This window comes from Nelumbo nucifera, chromosome 6 (assembly GCF_055504915.1).
Source record: "Nelumbo nucifera cultivar China Antique chromosome 6, China Antique-T2T, whole genome shotgun sequence".
Taxonomy (NCBI): domain Eukaryota; kingdom Viridiplantae; phylum Streptophyta; class Magnoliopsida; order Proteales; family Nelumbonaceae; genus Nelumbo; species Nelumbo nucifera.
Genome location: NC_142654.1, coordinates 66,100,504 through 66,113,690, shown reverse-complemented (window position 1 = coordinate 66,113,690; position 13,187 = coordinate 66,100,504). Strand labels below are relative to the sequence as shown.

At 35.7% G+C, this 13,187-nt stretch overlaps 1 protein-coding gene across 2 annotated transcripts; it reads right to left on the bottom strand.

Moving 5' to 3' along the window:
• Positions 1–773: 773 nt before the first annotated feature.
• Positions 774–11,779, bottom strand: LOC104606830 (MLO-like protein 10). Of its 2 annotated transcripts, XM_010272220.2 has the most exons (15): positions 11,312–11,779; positions 10,554–10,611; positions 10,182–10,372; positions 8,081–8,194; positions 7,689–7,749; positions 7,174–7,262; positions 5,748–5,822; positions 5,576–5,664; positions 5,391–5,440; positions 5,227–5,267; positions 4,959–5,132; positions 3,540–3,575; positions 3,342–3,409; positions 2,788–2,848; positions 1,339–2,016 (listed from the first exon to the last, which is right to left on the bottom strand). In XM_010272220.2, the coding sequence occupies exons 1-15, from the start codon at positions 11,438–11,440 to the stop codon at positions 1,657–1,659; spliced, it is 1,596 nt and encodes a 531-aa protein (XP_010270522.1). In that variant the 5' UTR covers positions 11,441–11,779; the 3' UTR covers positions 1,339–1,656. The 2 variants fall into 2 exon arrangements, with proteins under 2 accessions (XP_088746930.1, XP_010270522.1); XM_088890804.1 differs by lacking the exon at positions 2,788–2,848 and having other exon boundaries at positions 774–2,016.
• Positions 11,780–13,187: the final 1,408 nt, after the last annotated feature.

Sequence of the window (13,187 nt, the reverse complement as noted above, 5' to 3'; positions counted from 1 at the left end):
AGCAATTATATTTAGGGGTGCAAATTGGATTCGCCCAATCCAAGTCGGCTCAAGTTGCACCCCCTACTTTTATTATCACATTGCTTTTAGTTATATCCATTTGGAAATAATGACATTGTTTCCAAGCTTGATAGTATAGGTGTAAATCGGGTTGTGCTGCACACGACTCGGCATGAATTTGGATCGGTTTGGCTCATATTTATATATTTTATATATTTATATATATACAATATATTACATAAATTATAATTATACAATAATATATAGTATATAATATAATAATAAAATAAATAATTATTTTCAATTTCATTATATTAATTTATTTAATTATTATATATAAACAATTGTATATATCAAAATTTATATAAAATTAAAATTTTAAGTTTTTTTTTTAATTTTTTAAATAAATAGCTTTGGTCCGGTCCACGGCCCGACATAGCCCACAGGCCAGCCTAGCCTACAACATGGGCTTGAGCTGTGGATTATGCCGGGCCGACCCCCCAAATTATCGTAGGGGAGGGCAGCAGGGCCCGTTTTACACCTCTAATTGCGAGGAAACAAAGTTGAACTTCTATTGATAGATGTATAATAGATCAATAAATTAGAAAAGTAGAACCAATTAAGTAAAATGAATGTACATATAAGGCTGAAACAGAATATATGCTATATAATAATAGGAATGTAAACACTTATAGGTCAATACACTTCCTAAGTGCTTGCACCCCTCAAGGCCATTACCCAAGTGCAAATAACAATTGGGATTGGAGACCAAATAACACAAATGATAGGAAGGCAAAAGTGCCAGCCCATCGGGCTTTGTATTCAATATATAGTTTGTACAAGGTATCCATTGTTACAACTTTTGAAATTCAAAAAGTAAATACAAGATAAACATAAAGAGTACAACAAACTGAGGTCCATTTGGTTCATAGTCAGAATTGGATGGAAATCCTTTAGAATTGGAATTAGAATGGTCTTTTGTCATAGTTTGTTTGGTTTAGACAAAAATCTGAATGGGAATTGGAATCAAACTGGAATGGGATTTCATTCCCAAGGGAGGGAAAGGAAATAACCGTTCCTTTGAGTGAGGGGAATGCTATTCCATCAAAAATGAGAATGGGACTCCAATTCCATCAAGTGCATAAGAGAAAGTATAATAAGATGGTTTCATCAAGTGCATAAAAAACTGTCAACAGCACCCATAAGAAGAAACCATCTTATAAATAAAAAAACTCAAACAATATCGACATTGTGGAATATCCTTATTCCTTATAGTGTGCAAGCTAGCCATAAAGCAAAACAGGATGAAGACAACATCCATAAAACAAACCTCCTATAAATCAAAAAAATACTCTGATTTCTTGAACTGAAGAATGGACCTGTTTACACAGACAAAAGAGATCTTGACAGAATTATATTTTCGACCATTAAGAAAATACACCGTAAATTGTATAAAACATTCCACTAGCATTCAGCTAGCTGATCTGATTCTGGAAATGCTTCATTCCTCGTAATAAAATACACTCACAGTCATCACTGCATTCGTTTGAAAAAGGTGCATGATAGCCGCCGGCGCCACCTTCGGCCCCTGCCGGCGGCAATCAAACTGCAGTCAGTCTGCAATCACCAAACGATCATCACCGCCACCTCTCATCTTCAAGGTCCAGTCAGTAAGTCATGGTGTTCAGACTGTTGGACTTGGACAGCAATTAGGTTGCTGGGTGTGGATGATGTGAGTGGTGCTTCAGGTTCTAAATCAGACATCTCGCGGTCCGAGTAGTATGTCCTATCAGATTTCGAAGGCTGAGTGTTGGAGTGCCCAGTAGTCCTGAAACGATGAAGCGTCCGAGGTGGGGAATGATGAGCAGGTGAGGCACCTTGGCTACGGCCTAGTGTCCTTGCTGGGGAACGCCCTTTTCTTTCATCGTGCTGCCTCTTCACTGCAGCCATATGCCAGTTTTTAAGTGCCTTTGTTGTTTGTTCATCAAAGATAGACCTCTTCATACTTGATCCCATCTGCGCAATTAAATTCCCACCTTGGTAATCAGTAATCAGTAATCACTATATATGTTAAACCCTAATTGCAATATATATGTAGGTGAGCAGAACAAAAAAAAAAAAAAAGTTTTGGACATGGTTTTAAAAAATGACCCGGAAACGGTACATTCTGGCCACCGGTTTCTGGGTCAACGGTCCGATCATCCAGTTTAAACGGATGGTTTATTCTGACAAAATAAAAAAATAAAAACAATGGTCAAAAACCATTGAATAAGTCAACGGGTTGACAATTCAACCACCCAGGTCAATGGGTCATTGGCTTTTTCAACGATTTTTGACCAGAAACCGAATTTAAGGTAAAACAGAATCAATTATCTGAACGGTTCCTAGGCCAAACAGTCCAACCGTCTAGATCAACAACAGTTTGAAAACCATAGTTTTGAAAACTTGTTGTAAACTGAACAGCAAATTCAGTGGTTAATTTATATCTACTAAACACAACTTGCTATTCATCAACCTTTATTTTTAAGAAAACAGATTTTATTAATAATTAAAAAGGAGGGGCATAAAATTGTATCGATACATATCAGTAATTTAAACCATATATGCCTTCATTTTTGTTTTTATTTAATAAAAAAATTCGCCAAAACACCTGTATCGAATACCCAAAAATATAATACCATAATATCCAATACGAAATATATCATATCAATACTTTGAACGTTGCTTAACCCTTGAAACAAAATAAAAAGAACCAGAATAATTTAAAAAAAGGAAGTGGATATATACCTGAGTTACTAGTGAGTACAGGGGGAGTGTAATGTAGCTGCACAGGACTTGGACTACAACACTGCACCACTCCAAGAAAATTCGTCCAATAATTAATTCAACAAAGTTGTAAGTTAAGGCCCCGTTTGGCATTCCTTTTTGTGCAGTCTATTGGTTATTTACAAGCCCGATAGACTGTAATTTAGTCTTTTCCTGTTTGGTTTGTGGTAAATCTAGTTGCCAAAAGCCGATGTACTGAAAAGATGTGAAAAGCTCAAAATGGACGATTTTTTAGAAGCTCCAAATGAAGCTTTTGTATTTTTTATTTGTCTTCGCACAGAAAGATATGTCTTAACCACACGGACTTCAGAGCTCAGATCTTAAGACAAAGCTCATCAATGCATCTTTTAACTATCAGAGTTATTAGAAGATCTTCCTCAAAAAACTTGCCAAACGACCCCTAATTTAATTACATATCTATATTAAAAGTAAAAAGACATTGACAGACATCACTAGCTGCCCAATTAGTGCCATTAATTGTCATAGTGAATGTTATATGGATATTAAGGGCTTACCCTAGACTAATCTGTATGATTGGAAGACGGATCTTCTTATGAAAGCAAGAGTGTGTCCCAAACGCATACTGTACCAAGAGAAAGTATTTCCATCAAGCTTGGGAAAAACAATGAAAAAATAAAGATAATGACCATGAAATTAGCAATGAAAATGCACTACACTAGTGTTGAAGAGAAGAAAGGGGAACACTTCATTACCAGTATCCAAAGGAAATAGGTTATCTGGAATGCATTCTGCACAAAAGAATGACATTCAACCAATCAATCTGAGAATCTTTAAAGAAATTTTACATATAATATGGAACTAAATCTAGGCCCATTAGTTAGCATATAAATGTAATGTAAACATTTTTTTTTTTTTGAAAACTAATGTAAACAAACATATATAAGGAAATACTTCTGTGAGGATTCACATGCCAAGAACCAGGAAAATCTTTTCACTGCCTATTTCTATTTCTCCTTTTCGGGCCTGAAATTGGATCCATTATCCATGGGCCTGGCTGGTTGGACCTATCACTGTGCTTGCTCATGGGTTTTCAAGGGTCAATGTTACCTTCTACAAGACTAAAACATCCCATATTCTGCCATTCTTGGGGCCCATGTTAGTCTTTGATTTTTTTTTTTTTTTTTTTTGTAGATTCTATTCTCAAATTTAAATGGAGGTTCATAGAAACTAATCTTAAAATTCTTGTTCAAGATATATTACATAGGATTTTTTTGCTTTTTAACTTTATACTTTATCAATATAAAGTAAAGTGCCTTTGGTTATTAGAAGAACGGTTTATTAATTGTTTTTGTTCAACAACACCAGCCATTAGGGCTGTCAACGGGTTGGGTCTGGGTGTAGAAATCGGGACAAAATCGCATAATCAGAACTGTCCTGGTTAATGGTCGGATCGACCCAATTATCTTATTTATTATCTATCAAATTTATAATTTCAAACATAAAATATAAAAAAATTATAAGAAAATTAAGAAAATATTATATATATTTAATAAAATAATTTGTTCTCGGTCCAAATGGGTTCAAGACTGACAAGAATTGAAACTGGTCCAATTATTAATTGGAACAAAACCATAGAGTCAGAATCATTATAATCGATTTGATCGGTTTGGATCCATCGGATAGACCTGACCCATTGATAGCCCTAGCTACAGGCCATAAGCCCTTATGTTTTAGACTGATAAAAATTCTGCTAAACCTATTGCCTATATCTTACCAGTTACCAATGTTTTAAAAAATGACATGGAATCGGAACTGTTTTGGCCATCGGTTTTCGGGTCGATGGTTCAACTGTCCGGTTCGAACGGACAGCCTATTTTGACAAAATAAATTAAAAATTTTAAAAATAATTAAAATTTAAAAAACGGCTAAAAACTATTGAACAGATTGAACTGGTTGATGGTTCGATCGCCCAGGTTAATGATTTATCGACCGATTCAACAGTTTTTGGCCAGGAACCAGATTTGAGGTAAAACGGAAGTTGCTTGGATGGTTCCCAGGCTGAACAGTCCAACCGTCCGGATCAAGGGCAGTTTGAAAACCATGCCAGTAACACCATAGCATACCTACTTGTAACTTACGGTATTGTATAGAAACAAAGTAGCAACAAATACCTGGAAGAGAACAAAATGGATGAGATACAAAACCAGCTGAGGCCGACCAAACCAGAAGTGTTTGTCGCTGAGTTGCACTAGAGGAATCCCTTGAACCACTGCATGCCTTTCTTGGATTTCAAGAGCCATTCTCGTTATAATTGCTTGAAGTTTGGTTCCTACTGCTAGGATTATCTGCATTCAACACAATATTGTTCAGAATTTCTTCATTACCTAATTGGAAAGATCAATATGTCAATCATCTAACATTGAAGAGATTAATGCTTACAAATAGAGGAATTATGGACAGCCCAAACAATGCCTTTACTCCTGAAATTGATTAAATTTTATCAGTGAGCAAGATGTGATCTTCCTTAAATGTGGAAAGCAAAAAAAAATAAATAAATAAATCAAAATGGAGTTTAATTTATGTAACAGAAATTAATAGCTCACCGATGAAATTAATAAGCAAAAAGACCACAGCCAAAGCCCACAAGAGTGGACTGCACCAGACATCATCATCTTAATGATTAATGAACTTAAATCGTCAAGAGAGTATGCAGCAGAGGTACAGAGTGGCTTTTTTTGTAATGTAAATTAAAATTGGCTTCGTAAAATTGAGTAATAAACTAATTTACCTGATTCCCACGACTACCTTGAAATCATCTTCCAACGACCTTTTGATGTATTTTTGGAAGTTGAAGTTACTTCCAGGAGCTAAGTGAACCTGTAACAAATGCAACAGTATTGATTATCTTAATATGAGTGAGGAGATGGGATATGGAGGAATTTGCAGTTGAACCAACTCACAGATATAAAACCATGGCGCAATGCCAAATAATCTGCCTTGCGAACAGACATAAAAAATTGCTGAAAAAAACTTGCCTGCATGAGTCATAAGAGATAGATATTTTAACAACGGTTGTTACCTGAAAATTTTCCCATCAACATACTAAATAGAGACCTAGTATATGTTTGGCATCAATGCTGCAGAAAACAGCGCTGTTGATGTGTGGGTTGCAAGTATCATTTTTTGAGAAAATAGTGTCATTTTTTCTGTTTGGAAACGTTTGCTATCAGGTAGAACATTTCCTAAAGCAATAGCAGCACTTTATGTTTGGTATCAGTGCTCCATATCTGTTTTCACCACTGGTATCCATTATAGGAAGTCCACGTCACTACCACATCATGTCCTTGTTGGCAGCAATGAGCTCCAATATGAGAAAATGTCGAATTCGGCATTACTCCAAATCACGCCTTCTTGATTTATAAGGTGTGGCTTGGATCACCATTTTTTTATGGAAAAACAATTCCAAACATATTGGCATTTCCTGGAGCACCGATTTTTCCAACGTGTAAATGATGTGCCACCATTTTCTGGAGCAATGGTATTGATGTCAAATAGACGCCTAGTCATCCACTTATTCTCTCTCTCTCTCTCTCTCTCTCTGGGGGTGGGGGTAGTGCTGCAAATGGTATCAGATTATCCAAATTCAAATTCGAATTTGACTCCATTAAAGATGATCCGAATTTAATCCATTTATAATTACATCAAATATGGATATCCCTATCCATATATATATATATATATATATATATATATATATACACACGCGCGCGCACACACACACACTCACACACACACACTTAAATCTCAGTTTGGAAAGAATTAGGCTCAGTTTGGAAGGAGTACAAATATAAATATGTAGAGTGCAAAACCTTGTATTTTGTATTACTTTGTATATATATGAATTGTACATATTTGTATTTGTACTCTTTCCAAACTAAGCCTAAAGTTTTGAATGTTATAATTACTAAATTGTCATATATTTAAGTTTTATACAAATAATTTTCAATTCATTTTGTCCATAAAATATAATATTAAAGTTATTTACAACTCATTTTATTAATAATATATAATATTTTGATCATTTTTAATATAATTTATTTTTACTATTTAATATCCATTTATAATCCTAATTTGATTCGAATCCACTAGATATCCAATGGATATGATCTTATTCAAATTCCAGTGTAAACAAATCAAATTCTTATATACCTATATCCAATTCAATCCAATCCATTTGCAGCCCTAGGTGGGGGAGGGGGATAGCTCCCACATCAAAAATAAATTCACCAGTTAGGTTATGTTTGGGTTCGATGGAATTACATAAGCTTTCCAACACAAAAGGGAAAATGGGAAAAGATTGAAATAGCTAAAAAAAAAATCTCTTACAAAATAGAAGAAAAATGGAATTCTGGTCCAACAACTGGTGTGTGCTTTCACAAAAGATGTCTCATGAGTAAGCCTGAACCTCGATGGATCTGCACAAGTAGGTTATACCCTTTCACAACAGAAATTATAATAAACTATAAGGGAACGAAAGCTAAACAATAAGAGAGCGAGAAGGGATTAGCTGAATTTGATAACTGTTTTACTGGCTGTGGGAACAATTATTTTGCTCCAAATCAGTCATATAATCTAACTCAGAGATTTAAGGGATTATGGGTTTATGCATTTTATGGCTGGTGTAGAGAGAAATGATCGATTCCACAGTCAATAAAACAACTATTAAATTCAGGAGATCGATACACTTCGGAGCAAATGCGAAAACAAAATCGGATTTAATCCTCACAGAGTGTATATCACACCAACCTTATAATGTATCACAGCTCGTAATAAACAGTTAAACAATTGAAGAACACGAAATAAAATTAAAAAATAAAAATCCTTCCAATGCATCAACATACCATGGGAAAATTGATAGTCAATACTTTTTGTCTCCTGCTCCCATGCCTTCCATCCACGGATCTGTGTAACCAATTCGGACAAGACAGAACAACAAACAAAGCAAAACATATTACTAAGGCTTTTAAAATCGGACAAGACAGAAACGGATGGCCTGTTTTAACAAAAAGTGGTCAAATTTTGTTGTTTGGGTCAACGGGTCGATGATTCGACCACCCGAGTCAATAATTCATTCACCAAATTAAAGATTTTTGGCCAAAAAGTGGTTTTGGGCCGAAACAATGACCAATTCCCAGTTTTTCTGATCGGACCATCCAGTTTGATTCGATTTTGAAAACATTGTTTATTACATCCATCGGAAAACAGTAGGAGATGGAATCAATAGTTGACTAACCTTTAGTCTTCCAAGCAGCATTGTTATAGCACTATTGAAGGCGTGAATGATTGCTAGAAAGAAAATGAAGATGTGCAATTCATGTACTCCTTCCTTAGACAAAAGCGGCTCACCCTGTTTTAGAATCAACAAATCAATTCAACAAGACCATAATGATCACAAAATCATGTATTGATTTTTTATTGTGTTTGGTTTGATTGCATGCAAATAAACATCTTTCAAAAATTAGGGAAATAATTTTTTTTTCATGAAAAAATTATTTTGTAAGAAGTCATTCATTTCCCATTTTGGGTTAGGGCTGCATTTCGCATTTCTTATTTTAACGATTTATCTTTTTTTTTTGGCAGTTAAAATATTTCTATAAACACTGCATTTTTAACTGCAAAAAAGGAGATAAATCCTTAAAATAGGAATGCCAAATGCAGCCTTTGGGAGTGCTTATAAATAAGTGTTTCTTCAAATAAGCATTTATTTTGGACTGGGGCCACACCAATAAACATTTATTTGCATTTGGAAAATAAAACCCAAAATAAGTGCTTATTTTGAGAATAAATACTTATTTGAGAAGCCCAAAGTTTGGGGTTATTTTTAAGTGCCTAGTTACTTTCTGGCAACGTTTTAAAAAACGACCCGGAAATATAACCGTTCTAGGCACCGGTTTTCGGGTCAACAGTCTGACCATCTGGTTTGAATGGACGGCCCATTCTGACAGAAAAATTAAAAAAAAAAAACAAAAAAAATTTAAAAAAATAAAAAATGGTCAAAACCGTTGAACAGGTCAACAGTTCGACTGCTCAGGTCAATAGTTTATTGACTTTTTCAACGGTTTTTGACCAGATTTCGGATTTGGGGTAAAACGGAACCAGTTGCCTGAATGGTTCCCAGGCTGAATATTTAATGAGTGATTAATTAATTAAGGGTATGCTTGGCTCATAGAAATAGGAGTCTGAAAAACTGTTTGATTGGGTAGAATCAGAATTCCATTCCTATTTCTGACAGAATGGCAGGGAATAGGCATTTCCTCTCCCTCTATTGGAAATGAATCCCATTCTAATGATTCCAATTTCTATTTCAATTTCTTTTTGAACCAAACAAACAATGGAAATGGATCATTCTGGTTCCGATTTCAACTGTATGAACCAATGAAAGAAGAGAAAGGGCTATTTTAATAAAAGATTTTTGGACTACAATCCCCTTCAGAAACCGCATCCTACCCATAAAATTAACATCAATCTATGGTCAGGATTCAGTATACCCTTAAAGTGGAACTATAGATTTATAAGGGTGAATTGACCTATAAAAATCCGTAGCTGGTAATAGGAGGAATCTTTGCTTGATTCCATAACGAGTCAGAGATGCTACCCCTACCAATGAAGACACCATCAGTTGGTGGGTCCGGCTTAACGTTGCTCACTTATATATTTGTCGGCAACTCGACTCTCTTTTGACTTTTTATTATTTTTTGTTGTAAAGTAAAAACAAAGGCGGTGTTGGCATGTAGAGGCCGAAATTGTAAATTCATTTGTAGCGCATTCCTAATTCAGTAATAATTTGCCCTACTCCATGGTCCATGGATAATAAATGACATTATTAAAATACATTAATCAAAATACTTAAAACTTCCTAATTCGAAATTCCATCCATTTTCAGCCAAATTTTAAACATTTGGGTACGAGTAGTGTATAGGGGATCAGTGCTGTCAATTGATCACTCATTAAGTCATGATTAAGTCCAGTCCATTACAGATGGATCAGGTTCAATTCAATCCATGAATACATTGGACCATCCATCTGGACTGGTCCAATTCAATACTGGATCCATTGACACCAATCCAACCTGATCCAATATAAATCTATTACAAATGGATCATGTCCAATGCAATTCAATAAATTTGAACTGGTCTAATTCAATGTTATCTTAGTGGTCTGTCTAATCCATTCAAAGATTCAGTCAGTGCAAGTTGCACTGAACAGACTTTATAGCTTTGCATTAGGAATTGGGGATATCTTCCGTGAAATAAAATGAAGTACCTAAGTTCGAAGGGTGCTTGAAGGGATTAGCAACAACGATGGGGTTGTGAATTGTGAAAGTAATGTAATACCGTGTTACACTGATGTTGTCCACCATAATTGGTCTTTAACAATCTGTGCTGATTCCACAATAGCTTCCGACGAGGTTCTACATAAGGGCACGGCAGCATTGCACGCGAAACGTTCTCTGGAATACATATTCTGGGAATGTAGCTCCCCAAGAATGACAGCAGTAAGGAAATAAAACCCAGAACCATAAGCTCTGCAGATTCACCAGAATACGGTTGGTCAGCCATTGTGGTTGTGATTGATGCACCAACCACCCAGGTCCAAGTGGAAAATTAAAAAATGGAAAAAAGAAAACAGAGTTTCTTGAATGAACAACTGAAACATCACAAGTCAAGAAGCTTTTTTTTCTTCCCCTGTTCAACATCAATTCTTACCAGTTTTAATCTTCTCAAGAGCTTCAAACATAGACTTCTTGCGTTTTTCTGTAAACCACTGAATTCAAAACAACACAGAAATCACGACCAGTAAGTAGGAACCAGGTAGGCTACTAAAGTGAAACAGCACTTGGCACCTAAAAACTGAGTTGAAATTTGAAAAAGGCAGGGAAATAAGAAATTTTGTACATTCTGTCTATTTATGAAGGGAGAAAAGGACAGAAAGGAGAGATTACGAATCACCAATCTCCTTCTCCTCTACAACAAACAAGAAAGAAGAAGGAAACACAGAAGATTCTATACACAGGGAAATTAAAACATGCCAGAAACCAAGCAATATAGGAAATAAACAGACTACAAAACCAAGGCAAAAAAAATAAAATAAAATCTAAAACAGAAGAGCAAGTGCATAACTCGACAAGTTCAAAGGGAAAATCCCAAAACAGTCTTCTTTCAACTAACTATACAGTAGAAAAGCATCCATTTCTTCTCTTTATGGAAACAATCCTCTCTTTTTTGGCATAAACCATGTAAATATAGACAAAATTAAAAAAAAAAAACTAAAAAATGATTATAAAAAAAAAAGGAAGGCCAATCTATGCAACTCGAATTCAAGATACAAACCAGAAAACCAGTAAAAAATAAAAGGTACCCATTAATTTTCTTCAGAAACCCAAGTGAGAAACACGAGAAAAAGAAGAAAACCCACTCTAATTCTCGAATTAAAAACGAAATCGAATTTTTGAAGTCATCCTTACCTCCCCAACCTTGTGAATAACCTTCTCCAACACTAAAGAGATTATAATCATAATAGCACAAACAACAGCAACTGCCCACGTGGGCGTCTGATCGAGCTGCCTATGCTGAGAGTTCTCGTCTCCCGCCATGCTTGATTAAAAGGAAAATCCGAAATAAACGAGTTGCAGAACTAATCTCTGTGACAGTTCTTCCTAGAGTTCTAAAGTATAATACCGGATTCAGAATGCAGAGACAGGGGAGAGAGAGGCTTGAGAGCTACAGAGTAATCCTCAGAAATGCAGAAGAAGATGTGGTCAAACGCTAATACATATAGATCTTAAATCAATCAAACTTATTATATATGGGTTGTTAGCGAAGTAGTTTCGGGAGATATTGAATTTTTTATTAATTTTGTTAGGGGGTGGGAGGTTTCAGTAGATATTTTACGAAACCGTTAAAAACAGGGTCTTAGCACTATCAGTAACCCCAAAAACATAGAAGGTAAGCGTTGGTCTTAATTGACCTTCAAAACTCGGGAGACCTTTGTGAGAAATAAAGAATAAGGATTGGGAACCTACCAAAAAGGTAAATACTGAATCTTCTGCGATCCGAAAGATAAGACAAAAATGATAGGTAACTGTCAAAGGCTTGGGGATGGATGGATATTTACACAAAATCCTTAATGATAGAGTAGGAGTAGGTGGCGTAGAGGCATTTTTCCGGGTCAGGTCCAAGTCTAAACCTGTCTCACATGTAACTTGAGCTGTAGATAAGGACAAGAGAGTGATGTGGCTCATTCCCACGGCCCAAACTCATTTCATTACGTGTCTTAAAAAATGAACCAGACCACTCTTGGTGACCCAACAGGTCCAACCGTCTAGGATTAAGATTCTTTGGCAATATGGCACCGAAACCGGATTCAGTCAGTGCAGAATCCGTTCCAACAGCTATATTGGAAATATCTCCCTGCAAGGCTGCTGTAAAAGCTGTTCGAACACGCTTTACACTGACTGAAGCCGATCTTTATGGCATCTCTCCTGCATGGCCTCTTCAAATAAAAGGTGCACATTATACAATACCCTTTTAGTTCTTTGCATTTCTCATTTCATTGAACAGCATTTTTCGGCTCGGTTTGACAATATCTTGCTTATTAACTAAAACATCAAAAACCTTATTTGAGAAACATACCTTAGCTCTCCCCTTTTTACAGGTTTACCTAAATAATTCAGTTAAACTGCTCACTTCAATTCAGTCTCTTTTATTCTTTTTATCTGTTTGCCAAATTTTAATTACGACAAAAAGTAATATTTTCAAATCATTATTGACCTAATTCGTTGGATCATTCGGCCAAAGAATCACTAATTCCGTTTCACCCTTAACTCATTCTTAAACAAAAAAAAAAAATTATTGACTTACTCAGTAACCCATTGATTAAACCGCCAATCCATTTGACTCAAAGAACGATATTTAGCCATTTATATTTTTAATTTGAAACGGGCTGTGTATGGTCGAATTCCTAACTCAGAAAGCAGTAACCAAAACGGTTTGGGTCCCAGATCAAATCAAAGGATTTATAGAGTGAGAATTGTTTATTTTGGGTGAATGGAATTTATAATTTATACCTACGGTCTATACGCTACCAGGCACCAGCTTTCAAAAGAAGGTAAAACGAGGATAGCCGCTGCGGAGGAGTCAATGCCATTTTGGCATTATGGCGTAAAGTAGGAGATTATAATATACTGTGGGGCCGGGCAGAGGCAGAACCCGCCGCCTTACTAGCAATTGGACACGGTTGGACCCATTTCTGGGCGCCTTTTTCTAGTTTCAACCAACTACCAATTATGCAGACACGGAGGGGCGATCTAGATCTAATCAACGCCTCCTCCTTCCTTGGAT